Below are 18,310 nucleotides of genomic sequence, written 5' to 3'. Positions count from 1 at the left end.
CCCCCGCACCTGCCTCTTTCCCCATACTCAGGCCCCACATCGGGCGCCACTTTTCCGGGACTTACTCGGCATAAACAGGTTTTTCTGAGTGAAAAAGACTGTAAATTAAAAATAGACGCAACAACACACAAAAACACACAAGTATAAAAAAGCAAAAATCGAGTAACTGCAGCTTCTCTAAAAGAAAAGTAGCAACCAAAACAGGCCTCAGGTTTATTCTCATAAAGGGCAAAAAATGGGGAAAGGGAAAATAAAATACAAAAAAAAGCAGGGGCGGGGGTGGGGGGTGGGGAGTAGAATGCAAAGCCAGTTGTTTTTAAATATAAATTGTCTAAATATGTAAAAATGACTTGCGCCATTGGGACCAGCAGCTAGCGTAATGGCTATGTCGTTGGACTCCCATGTAGTCAACAACAGTTTGTGTCTCGGACCCGGTGGCTTAAACCCATGCTGGGCGCATGTGCATGAGTGCTCAAGATCCCAAGAGGAGAATGGAGGAGAAGGGATTGCGGTGTGACCATCCCCCCTGGGAGGTGATTTCTCGCTTTCTGTCTCTCTGTCTCTCTCTGTCTTTCTGGTGAGCTCATGTGCCTATAGCAAAATCCTCTCAAAAAAAAAAAAAAAATGACTAGCGCCATATAATTTCTCTAATCTTTTTTCAGGAGACAATCGAATAAACGCATGTGACTTCCTTAAGCCCAATACTGGGCAGTATGGGGTATTAAGTATCAACAACAACAGGAAAATAACCATTAACAGCAGACAAATACTGCTTTTGTATGTAAATACTTCTCAATAGCCCTGCTAAAGTAACTTACAAAAGCACATTTCTGCATATGTCTAAATGTCACAGGTTTTCAGACTGGTTGCTCTCCACAACAGAGAGGAAACTTCCTGGAGGGAGTCAGATTTCAGAGACAGTGCAAAGGCTCGAGATAGCTTGCCAAGAAGTGGTCAAAGTAGGAGAAAAGGGAGGTAATTGAAGTGAGCTGGGCCATGGCATGGAATGGGCACACCAGGGGAAATAAAGGGGCCCAGAGAACCAAACATGGGTTCTTCCGTGGTTACCTCCCGCTCATCCAAATACTAAAAGATTCTCTTCCAGACAAGACCAATGTCAAGTACAAGAAGTTGGCCTTCACCTAGAAGAGACCCATGCTACAAGTTATCTCCTTCTTCTATAATTCTTCAGTTACTTTATAATAGCTGGTTACTCTGTACTTGAGAGACCCTCTGCAGATAGCCCATCAGCCCCCAAAAGTGCATAGAAAGACCTGGTTTTCATATAACTTACTTCCTCTGTTTCCTATGTATTTTGTTTTGTGCATTAAAAACTTACCTCAAGGGGCCAGCAAATGATGGGGAGGTTAAGGTGGCTGGATTCCACATGGCTGACTGCACAGATTGAGCCCTGAACCCAGCAACTTGAAAATCAAGCTGGATACGTGTGCAAGCATGCCCAAAATCTTGAGAGAAGAATGGAGAAGGGATTGCAGCATGGCCATCTCCTCTGGGGGGAGGGGAAGAGGCATGATTTCCCACTTCTTTCTCTCTCTTTCTCTCTCTCTTCCTGGCAAGCATATGCACCTTATAGAAAAAAATAAACAAACAAACAAATAAAAACTATTGAAAACTACTGACCTAGAAGAACAAGACGATCAGAGGACATAGGCTGTGAGGAAGAGACATGGTCATGGAACGTTTCTCATTCATTGGATGACATTGGTCATATCCATTGGGTTGAGGGTCTCCTGAATCTGATCCTAACCTCCTTTTATATTTACCAGCCCCACCCACCTGCCCAACCTCTCAAATCATCTTCCTGAATTTTTGTTTTCACCAAATTGGCCTCAAAAGCCCTCAGGTATATCTGGTGCATTCTTTTTCTGTTGCTCATTTAGCCATTGGTCTATTTTTGTGTTTAGTGGTTTTCTTCTTTCTCTCAAGCACTGGGTTAAACACTAGTGGAGAAGAGAACATGACAGAACACAAACACAACGCATCCCTGTTCTTACAAAGTTTGCCCCCATCTACCAACAGGAATTAAATTCTGTCTCCATCCAGTGTCCTGCTCACCTGCAGGGCCTTCCACAGAGACTTTCCTGATGCCATTCCAGATTTGAGTTCTTCCACCAATGAAGCCCTTGTTAGTACTAATCACTAGTTCCAGTTGTATAAGACTGGTAGAAATGTCTAGATCACATTTTCTTATTAGATTTATCAGGTCTTGGTAATTAGGTTACAAGATCTAATATTTCATTATTAGGGTTTTGTTTTATTTTAGGGGAGTTTTTTTTACTATAGGGTGCATGCACTTGCTAGAGAGACAACAGAGAGACAGAAAGTGAGAAATCACCCCCCAGGGAGGATGGCCACACCACAATTCCCTCTCCTTCACTTTCCACTCAGGATTTTGGGCACACATGCACACGCGCCCAGCATGAGTTTTAAGCTGCTGTATCTAGAACTCAAATTGTAGTCAGTCATGTGGGTGTACAGCAACATGACCATTACAGCATCTGCTGATTCCAAGGGTTTTTTGTTTGTTTTTAATATTGCCAGAGGACACACGTGCCTCCAATGGGGCAGGTCACACTACGATCCCTTCTACTCCATCTCTCTGTCCTATTGGGATTTGGGGCATTCATGAACATGTGCCTGGCATGTTTTTCAAGCTAATGAGGCTAGGATTCAAACTTTGCAGTCAGCCATGTGGGTTCCAGCTTCCTTAACCACTAGACCACAAGCCAGCCCTCATTATTACATTTTAATAATTAAGCAGTACTAGCTTTCATCCTTAGAGCGGCAAGAGCAAAGATTCTTGCCACACTACCATAGAAATTGCCTAGTTTTCAGGCTGTACTTTGAGTCAATAATTTCTGCTCTTGACTTTATTCTTTTTCTTTAAGCTTTTTATCACTCTCAGACTTCCCAACCCTCGGTCCTTGAATTCCTCATGTCCTTCATGCTGTCTTGTGGTCAGCACCCTGGGGGACTCAAAATGCTGCCTTCAGTGATTGTTTCATTCTGGTCCACCACAGAGATAACACAGTAGGCTATCTTGCCCACTACCGTATACCAGGCCTTCAAGAATTCCCTAGAACTGGGGTCAGCAGGTAGCATGGAGGTTAAGAGTGCTGGATTCCCACATGGGCAACCACGGTTCATGTCCCAGACCCACCGGCTTGAAAATCACACTGAGCGCATGTGCATGAGTGCCCAAAATCCTGAGAAGAGAATAGAAAAGAAGGGATTGCAGCATAGCCAGCCCCCTTGGGGGCAATTTCTCACTTCCCCTTTCTCTTCTCTCTCCATCAAGCGCACATGCCCTTAAACCTTAAAAGAAAATAAATAAATAAGAATTCCCCAAGACCTCTGTATCTTCAATGCCTTCAGGTCCAGTCTCATCCCTTAACCAGTTTTACCTTCCCGGTTACGCCCACCCTGTACCAATCTCTGTTACCAATCAAGATAACTCATTGCTAGAAGCAGAATCCAATTCTGAAATTAAACAACAAATAAAATGTAATTATTGGTTAGGTCTCAGAGTCCACAGAAAGGCTGGAGAACCCAGGCTCAGAATTAAGCAAGAGAGGGACCAGCAGGTGGTGTGGTGGTTAAGGTGCTGGACACGCCCGCATGGCCAGCCACAGTTTAAGTCCTGGACCTGGTGGCTTGCTTTCTCATTTGGCTTCTCTCTCTCTCTCTCTCTCTCTCTCTCTCTCTTTTTCTGTTTGTGTGTGTGTGTGTGTGTTTGTGTGTGTGTGTTTCTCTTTGTGTGTGTATCTCTCTCTGGTGAAATTAAAAATAAATGAATGAATAAATAAAATGAAATAAATAATTAAAAAAAAAAAAAAGAATTAAGCCAGACAAGTGCAGTCAAAATCACGCCACAGAACTGGTCTCATAAATACCACAGCTGCCAGTAGGGGGCACCAGATGCCACAGCACAGACCAATGCCACCATCATGGACTGGATCCTGAACACTCCTCTGGCCACTGCTGCCCCGCTGTTCCCCAGGAGCTGACTGTTGTGGCCACCGCCAAGACCACTGGAAAGAGTTGTCCGTTGTGCCTCTCCTTTTTTCTCTGATTCAGTGAACTAGGGAGCATCCTCTTGCTGAATCCAAGCCAGTTGCATACCTCCCAACCTAGCTGACTCGACATGAGAGCTTTCCCAAAGAGCAGTGAAAAAGTGTGGACTGACAGCCCCCAAGCCCTCTTCCTGACCTTGGGTGATAATAATACAATGGGAGGATGGCACACATCCATACACACTTCTAGATCACTGGCATTCTTTAGCCTGAGGCATAAACAAAGTCCCAATCCTGAGAGCAAAACTTTTAGCTCTTAATTTGCATATTATTTATAGACTTATTAACCACAACCTTTGCCTAGTCTGGTTTCGGTGTCCTGTTTCCTCACTGTGAGGGGAGGAGCCTATCCTGGCACTCCCATTGGCCTCTGCATATATCGCCCCTGCTGGAGCTTCAGGATTCCAGGGAAGATCTGTGTTTCCTGCCAGGATCTTTGCAACCAGTCACGATGGTGACAGCAATGCCTTTTCTGCTGGCCTTGCTGTGCCTTCTCAGTCCTGCAGCCTCCCAGGAGTCGAAAAATCGTAAGTGGGGAAAACAAGGGATGGGCACTGGAGAAGAATGGGAGTAAAGAATAAGATAGAAGGTCTGGGAGAAGGACCCTTGATGCAGCTGGAATTCCCAAGTGTACTATAGTAATGAGTGTTCAGGGTTACCAACTAACAGTTCACACACTTTGGAAGCATTTAAGGATCCTCTGGACTCGTGCTAAACAAGACCTTAAAGAATCTGAAAGTGAGACCCTTAGTTTACAGATTAAACCAACAAACAACTCAAGAGAGGCAAAGTAGCAGCCAGAGTGGGCCAGGAAACACACACTTGAAGCTGTTTCTGTTCTTACTCCTTCCCTCTTCTAATGGATGGATACAGTGGTCCCCAACCTTCATGGCACCAGGAACTGGCCTGGTGGAAGACAATCTCTCCACAGTCAGAGCAAGATAGGGGGACAGTCCCAGGAGGACCCGAGCGCACCACATCCATCAAGCTCCTCATTTCCACCACTACCACATTGCAATATACAATGAAACAATCACACAGTAGGGTTCTGGCTTCCATAAGAATCCAATACCACTGCCTCAGGACACAGAGCCCAGGCAGCAGTGTGGTGATAGTGGCTGCAAACACAGAAGCCTCGCTCACTTGCCTGCCATCCGCACCTCACTGCCAGGGCAGTGGCAATGGAACATCAGAGTTGGGGACAACACAGAAGCCTCGCTCACTTGCCTGCCATCTGCACCTCACTGCAAGGGCAGTGGCAATGGAACATGAGGGTTGGGGATCTCTGGCTGGGTACACCTGTCTGCCCTGAGTGAAAGAGAAAGCAACTCCAAGAAGCAAATATGAAGGCAGGTTAACTGGAATACTGTGCTAGAAGGAAACCCATGTGCTCACTTCACAGCCAGACACTGCCACAGTGAGTGACTGTGAGAAAAGACCGTGGGGACTTGGGAAGACCCAGAGTCAATTCTAGAACAGAGGAATGGGGCTTATGCCATACACATCTTCAGGATGAAGAGATGAAAGCTAACAATTCCTAAATTGTGCAAGTTTAAAATTTGTATTTATAAACTGTTGGAATACCTGTTTTATGTTAGTTTTATGACGATCACATTTAGACTGTTAACTATATTATACCACAAAATCTGCACTATGTGTGTATGGAGGGTATAAACACACATGCGCATGTGCGCGCACGCACACACACACACACACATACACACATAGGAGTCTTCAAAAAGTTCATGGAGGGACCAGCAGTTGGCATAATGGCTATGTCGCTGGACTCCAATGTAGTCGACCGTCTCTCTCTGTTTTTCTGGTGAGCACATGCACCCTATAGCAAAAAGCTCTCAAGAAAAAAAAAAAGTTAATGGAAAATTAGCATTACAGGCCAGTCTATGGCCTAGTGGTTGAGGCGGCTAGATCCCACATGGCTGACTACCCAGTTCAATTTCCAGACTCAGTGACTTGGGAAATATACTGGGTATGTGTGCATTCCAAAAAATCCCAAAAAAAGAGAGAAATGGAAGGGAAGAGATTGAGGCATGATCATAATACAAAGGGAGTGCTTTCCCCCTTCCCTTCTCTCTTTCTCTCTCTGAGTCTCTCTGGCAAGCACGTGTACCCTCTGACAATTTTTAAATGCTCATTATGAAAAATTACATGTGGATTAAAAAAGACATTTTGCAACAGAATAACCTTGTACTTTTTAAAAAATTATTTATTTATTATATTTATTATTGTTATTATTTTATGTTTGCTATAGGACATGTGTGCTCACCAGAGAGAGAAGGAAGGAGGGAAAGTGAGAAAGCAAGCCATTAGGTCCAAAATGTGAACTGCAGTCAGCCACATGGGAGTCCAGCGCCTTAATCACTGTACCATATACTGGTCCTAAACATACTTTAATTCCATTTACTCTCATATGAAAGATAGTTTTTTTTTTTTTTTTTTTTGAGAGGTTTTTGCTATAGGTTGCGTGCGCTCGCCAGAAAGAGAGAGACAGAAAGACAGAAAGTGAGAAATCACCTCCGGGGGGGCGGGGGGGAGGATGGCCATGCCTCAATCCCCTCTCCTCCATTCTCTCGGAATCTTGGGCACATGCACCTGGTATGAGTTTAACCAACAGGTCTGGGACTTGAGCTGTGGTCGACTACATGGGAGTCCAGCAACATAGCCATTATGCCAACTGCTGGTCCTTCATATGAGAGATCTTAAGAAATTGGTTCACATAATTGGGACTGTCAAGTCCTAAATCTACGAGTATTCCTGTAGGCTGGAGACACAAGAAAGACTTGTTGCTATCTGGAGTCCAAAGGCAGTCTGGAGGCAGAATTCTTTCTTCCTTGGGGGACCTTGGTCTTTTCCTTTGAGGCCTTCACCTGATTGAATGAGGCTCACCAACATTAAGGAGGGTAATTTGCTTTACTCAAGGACTACTTTTGATTTGAATGTTAATCACATTTAGAAATGAATTAGCGATAATAGTTTCAAGGGCCACCAGATGGTATGTGGTTCGAGTCCCAGACCCAGAGGCATATAAAACACTCTGAGTATGTGTGCACATGTGCCCAAAATCCCATGAGGAGAATAGAGGAGAAGGGATTGTGGCATGGCCATCTCCCCCACCAAGGGGTGTTTTCTCACTTTCTCTCTATACACATTCCCTATAGCAAAAAGAGAGAGAGAGAGAGGCTGGCAGGCGGTGTGGTGGATAAGGGCGCTGGATTCCCACATGACCAACCATGGTTCAAGTCCCGGACCTGGTGGCTTGGCTTTCTCGCTCTCCCTTTCTCTCTCCCTCTCTGGCAGTCAAATAAAAAAAAAAAAATAACAATAACAAATGGAATTAAATAAATAAATAATTCTTTTTAAAAATGAGAGAATAATTTCAGTATTTGAACTAGGAATCTACCTTATTACCCCAACATTATTTACACCCATGTGAGTTATATTATGAATTCATTATGGAATTAATTTATGGAAATGTCTCCCTCTCCTAGTTCCTATCTTATACCAAAATGCAAGGTAAAGCCCTGGAAATTCTGAGATACATCAACGTCTTATCTTGTGCTGATCCGTTCTGAGTGATTTCTGGAGTTTTCTAATAAACTCTCCTTCCTACATTGTTTTTTTCTTTTCTTTTTTTTTGGGGGGGTGGGGTGGGGGGAGCATATTCCCTTGGCCAGAACTCGGTAACATGGTCTCAACATATCTGAAAGGAGGCTGAAAAATCTTGTTATGTGCCAACCGGAGAAGCAATGTGATGAACTCATGGAGAATAAAAGAATAAAAGTAGAGCCTCACTCCTCACTGGATTGAGCCTCCCATGGTATAAGGCTGATAGTGCAGTAGAGAGCGCCAGGCAGGAAGAGGTCCAGGGACCAGGTCGTTCCTGCTGGCTCTCTGAAGCCCCACAGTGGAACTCCCATGTGTGGACTTCACCCCTTAAAATATTCTCTTCTTTTGCAGGTGTTGACTCTCTGAGATATTACTACGCGGGGAAATCTGAGTTCAGTGAAGTCTTCCCCAGGCTTCAGGGCACTGGTTACATCAATGATCGTCCCTTCTTCTACTATGATAGTACAAACCACAAAGCTGAGCCCTTGAAACCGTGGTGCGAAGCGGAAGGAATGGTCAATTGGGAAAAAGAGACCCAATTTCAGAAGGAGAGGGAGAATTTGTTCATGGAGACCCTGGGTGACATCCTGGACTACTACAATGACAATAACGGTCAGTGAACTACAGGCTGCAGGGGTAGAGGGCCTTAGCTCAAGAGGCAGCCCCACAAGTATGAGCATAAGGAATCAGTAGGATAAAAAATAGTCTATCCCAAAGGAGGACTAGGAGGCACAAGTAGAAATGCACAGATATTTCTGCATTCCCCCATGCACAACACATCCGCTTCCCCCCTTCACTTTAGGACTCAGTCCATACCGAGAGGAATGTCAAAGTCACTTCTTATCCAGGCATGTCTGACCTCTTGTTTGCACACCCCTACCTGCCCAAGGCTGATCCCACTTATGTAGGTGTTGGACCCACTTGTCCAGGAATGTTGGATGAAGAATGAGCTAGTCTTAGAGTCAGTCACACTTGGGATCATGGAGTAGACCAGTCACTAGCCAGTCACTAGTTGTTCCACGGTGAGAAGTTTCTTAATTATCTGGTCTGAATCTGCAAAAATTGAGGCATTGAGACCTACCTCCAAGAGAGTCTGTGGAACTTGTCTATGCTTATCCGTGAAGGACATAGTGGTCTGTTTTGATTTCCTCTGTAGCCTCATTGCCTAGGACAGGGTGCAGCCAGTAATGTTTGCACAACTGAAGTTTGTTGAAGGAACACAGAGTAAGTACCTTGCACAGACAATGGCCCATACTGGGAGCTTAGTAAGTACTGGATTGAAAACCACAAGCTGGTTAAGAGTTATGTGAAATCATAAGGAGCCTCCTGTCCGTAAGGAGAGGCATGGGAGGGTTTATCTGTGAGGAGCTTGTGGTAGACCCAGCATAAGGGTAGTTCTTCTGAAGGCCAGCACTCTTCCTTCTGGACCACACTGCTTGCCCCACAAAACAGTGAATCTTGGGCCTGGTGAACTGTTGATGTCAAATTTTACATGGTAGTTGTTAAAATGTGGGCTTGAGTACAAAAATGTCCAAGATGCTACATGGAATCTGAAGGTTTCTAAATGGAGGCAAGATTTACACAGAAATGTAGAGGATATAGAATGAGAAGTCTTGATAAGGTGAATGACCCAAGGTATATGTCAGAAATAGAGGCCATGGCAGTAGCACCTGGAAGGACATTGGGAAAAGCTTTGATTGGCTGGAATAGAAATGTTGAAGTGAATAATCTTATCATTAAAGAGGGTGAAAAGATAAAGATATGAACAAAAAGCATTAGAAAACTAATAGTAGCAGGCAAGCCAGTGGCCTAGTGGTTGAGGTGGCTAGATCCCACATAACTAACTAAGTATTTCAAGTCCTAGACCCAGTGGCTTGAAAAACATAGCACATACATATTCATACATGCCCCAGATCCTGACAGGAGAAAGAGATGGAGGAGAAGGGATTGAAGTGTGACCATGACCTATGAGGGGTGCTTTCTCTTCTCCCTCTCTCCTTCCCTCTCTCTCTCTCTCTGGTGTGTGCACATGCCCTGTGATAAAATAAAATAAAATATAAAATAAAGCAAATAACATTAGCTAACAATTATTATGCACTTACTAAGTGAGAGAAACATGTATTAATACTTTTTTTTTTTGGAGAAGTTTTTGCTATAGGGCGTGTGCGCTCGCCAGACAGACACATAGAGACAGAGAGACAAAAAGCAAGAAATCATCCTCCAGGGGGGATGGCCACACTGCAGTCCCTTCTCCTCCATTCTCCTCTAGGGATCCTGGGCACACACGCACATGCGCCCGGCGTGAGTTTTAAGCCACCAGGTCCGGGACACGAACCACGGTCGACTGCATGGGAGTCCAGCAACATAGCCATTACATTAATTAATACATTTAACATTACATTAATTAATACATTTAATGCGCACAATAACCCTCTACTACTACCATCGCCATTTCAGAAATGAGAAAAGTGAAGCAAGAGAGGTGAATGGCCCAAGTAAGCCAGGTGAGCATAGGGGGAAGTCAGGCATTTGACCCAATAGCTTGAGACGGAGTTCAGTGAAGTCTTCCCCAGGCTTCAGGGCACTGGTTACATCAATGATCGTCCCTTCTTCTACTATGATAGTACAAACCACAAAGCTGAGCCCTTGAAACCGTGGTGCGAAGCGGAAGGAATGGTCAATTGGGAAAAAGAGACCCAATTTCAGAAGGAGAGGGAGAATTTGTTCATGGAGACCCTGGGTGACATCCTGGACTACTACAATGACAATAACGGTCAGTGAACTACAGGCTGCAGGGGTAGAGGGCCTTAGCTCAAGAGGCAGCCCCACAAGTATGAGCATAAGGAATCAGTAGGATAAAAAATAGTCTATCCCAAAGGAGGACTAGGAGGCACAAGTAGAAATGCACAGATATTTCTGCATTCCCCCATGCACAACACATCCGCTTCCCCCCTTCACTTTAGGACTCAGTCCATACCGAGAGGAATGTCAAAGTCACTTCTTATCCAGGCATGTCTGACCTCTTGTTTGCACACCCCTACCTGCCCAAGGCTGATCCCACTTATGTAGGTGTTGGACCCACTTGTCCAGGAATGTTGGATGAAGAATGAGCTAGTCTTAGAGTCAGTCACACTTGGGATCATGGAGTAGACCAGTCACTAGCCAGTCACTAGTTGTTCCACGGTGAGAAGTTTCTTAATTATCTGGTCTGAATCTGCAAAAATTGAGGCATTGAGACCTACCTCCAAGAGAGTCTGTGGAACTTGTCTATGCTTATCCGTGAAGGACATAGTGGTCTGTTTTGATTTCCTCTGTAGCCTCATTGCCTAGGACAGGGTGCAGCCAGTAATGTTTGCACAACTGAAGTTTGTTGAAGGAACACAGAGTAAGTACCTTGCACAGACAATGGCCCATACTGGGAGCTTAGTAAGTACTGGATTGAAAACCGCAAGCTGGTTAAGAGTTATGTGAAATCATAAGGAGCCTCCTGTCCGTAAGGAGAGGCATGGGAGGGTTTATCTGTGAGGAGCTTGTGGTAGACCCAGCATAAGGGTAGTTCTTCTGAAGGCCAGCACTCTTCCTTCTGGACCACACTGCTTGCCCCACAAAACAGTGAATCTTGGGCCTGGTGAACTGTTGATGTCAAATTTTACATGGTAGTTGTTAAAATGTGGGCTTGAGTACAAAAATGTCCAAGATGCTACATGGAATCTGAAGGTTTCTAAATGGAGGCAAGATTTACACAGAAATGTAGAGGATATAGAATGAGAAGTCTTGATAAGGTGAATGACCCAAGGTATATGTCAGAAATAGAGGCCATGGCAGTAGCACCTGGAAGGACATTGGGAAAAGCTTTGATTGGCTGGAATAGAAATGTTGAAGTGAATAATCTTATCATTAAAGAGGGTGAAAAGATAAAGGTATGAACAAAAAGCATTAGAAAACTAATAGTAGCAGGCAAGCCAGTGGCCTAGTGGTTGAGGTGGCTAGATCCCACATAACTAACTAAGTATTTCAAGTCCTAGACCCAGTGGCTTGAAAAACATAGCACATACATATTCATACATGCCCCAGATCCTGACAGGAGAAAGAGATGGAGGAGAAGGGATTGAAGTGTGACCATGACCTATGAGGGGTGCTTTCTCTTCTCCCTCTCTCCTTCCCTCTCTCTCTCTCTCTGGTGTGTGCACATGCCCTGTGATAAAATAAAATAAAATATAAAATAAAGCAAATAACATTAGCTAACAATTATTATGCACTTACTAAGTGAGAGAAACATGTATTAATACTTTTTTTTTTTGGAGAAGTTTTTGCTATAGGGCGTGTGCGCTCGCCAGACAGACACATAGAGACAGAGAGACAAAAAGCAAGAAATCATCCTCCAGGGGGGATGGCCACACTGCAGTCCCTTCTCCTCCATTCTCCTCTAGGGATCCTGGGCACACACGCACATGCGCCCGGCGTGAGTTTTAAGCCACCAGGTCCGGGACACGAACCACGGTCGACTGCATGGGAGTCCAGCAACATAGCCATTACATTAATTAATACATTTAATGCTCACAATAACCCTCTACTACTACCATCGCCATTTCAGAAATGAGAAAAGTGAAGCAAGAGAGGTGAATGGCCCAAGTAAGCCAGGTGAGCATAGGGGGAAGTCAGGCATTTGACCCAATAGCTTGAGACGCTCAGAGCTCATACTATAGCACTAACCAATACTGGATAAATATCTACTTTAATCATCCAAATGGAGAGGTTGTGTTCCTCTGCCCTAAGGACTCAGTTCTGAGAGTAGTTGCTGATGGGCAAGGGGGTTAGCACTTCAGAGATCTGGAATAAAAATATTGATGCAGGAAGCTGGGGAGATAGGCTCAACTCTAGTGCCGATCTAGGAGCCACAGGCTGATCAGGTTATTGTGTTTTGCTCACAGAGAATTTGAGACACAGACATGGAAAAGGAATAGCAAAGTGAGTTTATTGAGAGAGATGGGAAGAAAAAAACAGAGTTCCAAGTAGGAGGGGTCTCAGGATGAATTGTCACCTGCTGGTCTGGGTCTCAGGGTTATTATCCTAGCTGAGAGACTCCAGCAGGCATTGTCTTTGTGATAGGCAGCACATGGAGGCTGCTAATTTGGGGAAAACTATTATCTCAGTTAACTTTGAAAGCTCAGAGGCTGTAAACTTGGAATTTTATTGTCCCTGTGCAAGGAAGTCTTAACTCCTTTTGGTTTCTGTGGGGGGAAAAATATTCCTACGTTATCTATGTGCTCTGGGTTGTGACAATTGATCTCTAGTTTTTGTCTAATTAAGCTTTTTAGAAAGGAGTCATAAATTATTTTTTTTTAATTATTATTGAGACCAGCAGTTAGCATAATGGCTATGTCGCTGGACTCCCATGTAGTCGACCGCGGTTCGAGTCCCGGACCCGGTGGCTTAAACTCACACCAGGCGCATGTGCTTGCGTGCCCAAGATCCCAAGAGGAGAATGGAGGAGAAGGGATTACGGCATGGCCATCCCCCCTGGGGCGGGGGGGAGTGATTTCTCGCTTTCTGTTTCTCTGTCTCTGTCTGTCTGGCGAGCGCACGCGCCCTATAGCAAAAACCTCTCCAAAAAAAAGTAAAAAAAATAATTATTTGGGGGACCAGCAAGTGGCTTGGTGGTTAAGGTGCTGGATATTCCCACATGGCCAATCACAGTTCAAGTCACGGACCTGGTGGCTTACTTTCTCACTTTCTTTCTCTCTCTCTCTTTCTCTGTGTCTCTCTGGTCAAATTAAAATAAATGAATAAATAAATAAAATGAAAAATAAGCAATTATTTAAAAAGAGAATTACGTGTTTATTCCATTTCATTTTTTCTTTTTTTAATTTGACCAGACAGAAAGAGAGAGAAAAGGAAAGTGAGAGAGTGAGCCACCAGGTCCAGGACTTGAACCACAGTCAGCCTTTAAACACCATGCCACCTGCCAGTACCAGGAGCCGTAAATTCTTTAGGAGCAAGATCTACACGTCTTTAGGTCAAAGGTGGCTCATAGTGGCTCTGTGACAAAAAGGGAAAAGAAAGGAAATAACATACTTGGCTGCCCAGCATGGCAGACAGCGGATCTGCTTTCAGAGTCTCTGCTTTATCTTCTTTTTTTTTTTTTGAGAGATTTTTGCTATAGGGCGCGTGCGCTCACCAGACAGACAGAGAGAGACAGAGAGACAGAAAGCAGGAAATCACCCCCCAGGGGGGATGGCCACGCGGCAATCTCTTCTCCTCCATTCTCCTCTCGGGATCTTGGGCACGCACGCACACGTGCCCGGCGTGAGTTTAAGCCACCGGGTCCAGGACGTGAACCGCGGTCAACTACGTGGGAGGCCAGCGACATAGCCATTACATTAACTGCTGGTCCCTCTGCTTTATCTTCTTACTCGCAGGGCCTAACTCCTGTCTCAATATCCACCACTGAAAAAGAGGGAAGAAGTGTTCATGTTATGTATGTTCAAGTGAAGATATGAGCTCTAATTTGAACTGAGATAAAAGGAGAGATTCCCATCATCTCTGTGAAACCACAGTAATTTCTGTTTAACTTGGAAATGCACTTCAGTGTGGTTATGTCAGGTTGCTAAGAACTAACTGCGTATTCAGACAAATAATCTCCACTAGGTGAGGTAATGCAGAAGGGTAAAAAATCTGTCCATAGTCTGTAGCTCTTAAGTTTCCTGGCTGGAAAGAACTCATCTCCAACTAACCTGAAATGCCAAACCAACCAGTTTTCTCCCCTCTATCTGCTGTCTGTCTGATTTGCCAAGATAAAGGGATTGCATGCTTAGATTTTTAAAACCTTAACATCTACTGAGTTGAAAGTATATAGGAAAGAGAGATGTTCAGATGGAGTTGACACCAGGCTGACTGACTCTCCCTGGGGCCTGGGGAGGCCATAGGGTTTCATGTCTTGCAGGAAGCATTTGGTTGTGAGCTCCAGAATAACAAAAGCAGTGGAGCATTCTGGAAGCTCACCTATGATGGACGGAACTACCTCACATTCAACACCACCATCTCAGCCTGGGTCGCGTTAGACCCAGCAGCCCAGAACACTCAGGAGAAGTGGAATGAATATGCGAACAACGCTAAGAAGTACTTGGAGGAGGAGTGCCCTGACACGCTGCGGAAGTACCTGTCCTACAACCCTAGTTCCCTGGACTGACAAGGTACTCCTTGTTTCCTGTGGCCTGCTCCCTAGAGCTAAGGTGAAAAAGACCAAAGTGATCTCAGGCAGGAAGATCAAAAAAACATCTCGGGCTTCTCCTGTCCACCCCTGGAAGTCCCTTAGTGCCCAGCTTTCACCCCTAGTGTTAGGATCATCTGTGTTGGGGGCTGTGAAAGAATTCACAGACTCAGAGTAAGTGGATAGAAAAAAGGTTTATTCACTTTCTAAAAGGGAGGAAAGGGACCAAGTGGGGAGGAGAGTTTCATGGGCAACTGGTTAGTAGGGACTAGGAACTTTTAAAGGAAAGAGATGTAAGGTTTTGTTTTGTTTTGTTTTGTTTTTTTGAGAGAGAGAGAGAGATTTTTGCTATAAGGCATGTGCACTCACCAGAGAGACAGAGACAGAAAGTGAGAAATCACCTCCCAGGGAAATAGCCATACCACAATCCCTTCTCCTTACTCTCTTCTTGGGATTTTGGGCACTCACATGCACATGCCCAGCATGAGTTTAAGCCGCCTGATCCAGGACTCGAACCACCGCAGTCAACCACCTGGGAGTCTAGAGAAGTAATCATTACATCATCTGCTGGTCCCTTAAGGTGGGGTAATTACGGTGGTCCTGAGACAGCAGCCAGGTGGTCTTTTACAACATCTAGGTTGGTCAGTTGTTATTTCTGTTTAGTCAGCCATCTGCTGTAACATCAAACAGCCCTCCTTTCTTCCCTCCTTTGAGGTAGAAATCTTTCTCTGATGCCAAGGAATTTCCCCACTGGAGCTGTCCCCTCCCACTGGGCCCTTTAGACCTTCTTCCTTACCTCAAAGGACACTCAGAGTTGCCTAGAGATGTGCCTTCTCTCTAGCAGATCCCAAGCTAAGAGACAAATATCCAAGGATTGATTTTTTTTAAAAAATGTGTGGAGAATGCTCTTTCACCTAGGACTGATCCCTTCCAGGGAGGACTCAATGTGGGGTCCAAAAAGAGTGTTCATCAACATTTCAGGCAGGATGGCCCAAGAAAGCCACTAATTTAAAGGTGGGCTTGCCTGCCTAATCCACAACTGACAGCTGAAGAAGTTGGAAATCAGAGAGGTCAGGTTCACACTGTCCAGAAAAGGCAAAGCTGGGACTTGAATTCCTTTATTCAGGTTCCAAATCCCATAATCTTGTCTCTCTACGGTGATGGTGTCTTGGTTGTAGAGAGGAAGCAAATGTGTAAAATATCTGCCCTGGAAGGATGAACATGATCAAGTGTGAGCAGAACTGACGCTCACACACAAGTCTACAAGCTGAGGCTTTAATTTCAGAAGTATTGAGAAAGCAGATTGTGCAATGGAGCAAGGAGGCATTTGATGGGCAGGGCCAATGGCAGATCTAAGGAGCTGGCCTGAGATTAAGGGAAGAAGGAACTGCAAAGGCCACCTGGGTAGGTAGGACATGATAGACAAGTGCATGGGTTAGTCACAACTTGTTGTCATTAGAAATCAACTGGGTTAGAGTGGGAGGGAGCAAGGGAATAGCCGTAGACTGTCCACGATCCAAGAAAAGGCAAGGCTCTGGGGAAGCCCCAGCCCTTCCTGATCTTAATAATGCCTTCCTGGGGGAGGTATGTGTACAGCTTAGAGCTCTATAATCATTGATACCCAGTGGGTGAGGGGTGGGTGGGAAGAGACATAAACAGGGAGAAATCTGGCTCAAGCCCTCAGTATCCACACTTTCTCTCTCCACAGAGCCTCCATCTGTGTCAGTCACTACCTACGTGGTCATAGGAGAAAGCATTGAAACTGAGCAGGAACCCAAACTGAAAATAAGGGTGGAAATAAAAGTAAAATGTCTTTCTAAGAGTTTTAGAATGCAACGGTCACTTACTTTTTAGTAGTCCAAAGTCAGGGGTAAGACTTTAGCTACGGTCATTAAACGATACTGACTGTGAATGAGGTCAGAAGGCTTCTAAAATCCCCACTTAAAGGAAAGGTTAAGTTTTTAACTTTAATATTTAATATGTTTTGCAGGGGGAATAAACAAAAACCTACCCACTATGAACACATAGACTACAGGCCAAATGGCACCAGAAACCTGGCGATTGTTCCCTTCCAGAATGGAAATTTGATTATCGAAGGCCTTAAGCAAATCTAGAAGACCCATGATATAATCAAGCCTGCTTGAAGCAATCATTGAACTGTTCATGCCTCTGAGACCTCTACCCTTAATTTTGCCCCTAAAAATGCATATGGGGAACTTCCTGAGAAAACTGGACCTTCTCAGAGTGAGCTGTCCACTCTCTTTCCTTTGTGCATGGCAATAAAGCGGTACTTTTCTTCACTACACCATGTGCCTACAGTTTGGTTTGTAGCTCTTGGGCAAGTGAACTTGATTTGAGTTGGTAATAGCAAGACGCTGAAATGCCAGGCCTGTAAATTTCTATCCACAGGAAATTAATGTGCACTGGACTCAGATGGGCAGCCGCAGGAGTTTCAGTGAGGTGGAGACGTTCTTTCCAGTGGAAAGGGCACTTAACAGTCCTGGGTGGCAGGGAAAGTCTCCCATCAAGACGAAACCCCATATTTCTACCAAGTGGCACACAGCAGCCTTGCCCAGCCCCTCTTGGTGCCACAGGATGACAGGCAGGAAACAAAGGCAGAAGGTAGTTTGGTCTCTTAGCTCCAGTAGCCACCTTTTCTAATTGGCATGAGCAATCTAATCTTCAGAAAAACTCAAGCTCATCAGAGTGGCTTGGGAGACAGTGCAAGGAGACAGACGGGTAGGAGATTTGGAAAATGAAGTGCTGGGACTGGCTGCCTCTCACCACCAAACCACCTTGTCTCCTACTCCCCAACCCCATGGTTTAATTTGTAAAATCTGATTCACAATGATCTCCTTGCTTAGCACAGCAGGGGAAGGTTTCTGGTTTGTTTGTTTGTTTGTTTGTTTAGGTTTTTGCCATAGGGCATGTGCACTATGCTAAAGAGAAAAACAGTGAGAAAGAAAGTGAGAAATCACACCTCAGGGGGAGTGGTCACACCACAATCCTTTCTCCTCCTGGGATTTTGGGCACATACGCACACATACCTGGCATGATTTTTAAGCCGTTAGGTCTCAGAATAAAACTGCTGTTGGCCATGTAGGAGTCCAATGCCTTAACCATCAGGCCACCTGCTGGCCCCACAAAGGAAAGTATTTTTAAACTGAAATGATGCGAAACTGTGAGTCAACTTTATCGCTCATCCTGTCCCCAAATATTAGATTCATCTGAAATTCTTGGTATCCACTTGAAGCAATGTTTACTGGGCATATATTTTCAATTGCCAGAGGGCATTTGTGCTTGCCAGAGAGAGATGGAGAGACAGAGAGAGAGAGAGGGAGAAAGGACCTCCCCATGGAGCGTGATCCCACTACGACCTCTT

General features: G+C 44.8%; 1 protein-coding gene and 1 pseudogene across 2 annotated transcripts; both read left to right on the top strand.

Moving 5' to 3' along the window:
- Positions 1-1,146, top strand: part of LOC102485009 (U2 small nuclear ribonucleoprotein B'' pseudogene) — a 12,592-nt pseudogene extending 11,446 nt beyond the window's left edge.
- Positions 1,147-4,462: 3,316 nt separating this feature from the next.
- On the top strand, positions 4,463-17,233 carry AZGP1 (alpha-2-glycoprotein 1, zinc-binding). Of its 2 annotated transcripts, XM_006150139.3 has the most exons (5): positions 4,466-4,621; positions 8,070-8,144; positions 10,306-10,491; positions 14,645-14,911; positions 16,919-17,233. In XM_006150139.3, exons 1-4 carry the CDS (start codon positions 4,546-4,548, stop codon positions 14,905-14,907), a joined length of 600 nt encoding a protein of 199 aa, XP_006150201.1. In that variant the 5' UTR covers positions 4,466-4,545; the 3' UTR covers positions 14,908-14,911; positions 16,919-17,233. The 2 variants fall into 2 exon arrangements, with proteins under 2 accessions (XP_006150202.1, XP_006150201.1); XM_006150140.3 differs by lacking the exon at positions 10,306-10,491 and having other exon boundaries at positions 4,463-4,621; positions 8,070-8,330.
- Positions 17,234-18,310: the final 1,077 nt, after the last annotated feature.

This window comes from Tupaia chinensis, unplaced genomic scaffold (assembly GCF_000334495.1).
Source record: "Tupaia chinensis unplaced genomic scaffold, TupChi_1.0 Scaffold000279_1, whole genome shotgun sequence".
Lineage (NCBI taxonomy): Eukaryota > Metazoa > Chordata > Mammalia > Scandentia > Tupaiidae > Tupaia > Tupaia belangeri.
This window is presented reverse-complemented; position numbering and strand designations above follow the sequence as displayed.

Excerpts from the sequence above, each read along its gene's own strand:
- AZGP1 (XM_006150140.3), top strand. The coding sequence starts at position 4,546 with ATGGTGACAGCAATGCCTTTTCTGCTGGCCTTGCTGTGCCTTCTCAGT. Across the intron at positions 4,622-8,069 it reads CTCCCAGGAGTCGAAAAATC|GTGTTGACTCTCTGAGATAT; the intron begins GTAAGTGGGGAA and ends CTTCTTTTGCAG. Across the intron at positions 8,331-14,644 it reads CTACTACAATGACAATAACG|GGTTTCATGTCTTGCAGGAA; the intron begins GTCAGTGAACTA and ends GGGAGGCCATAG.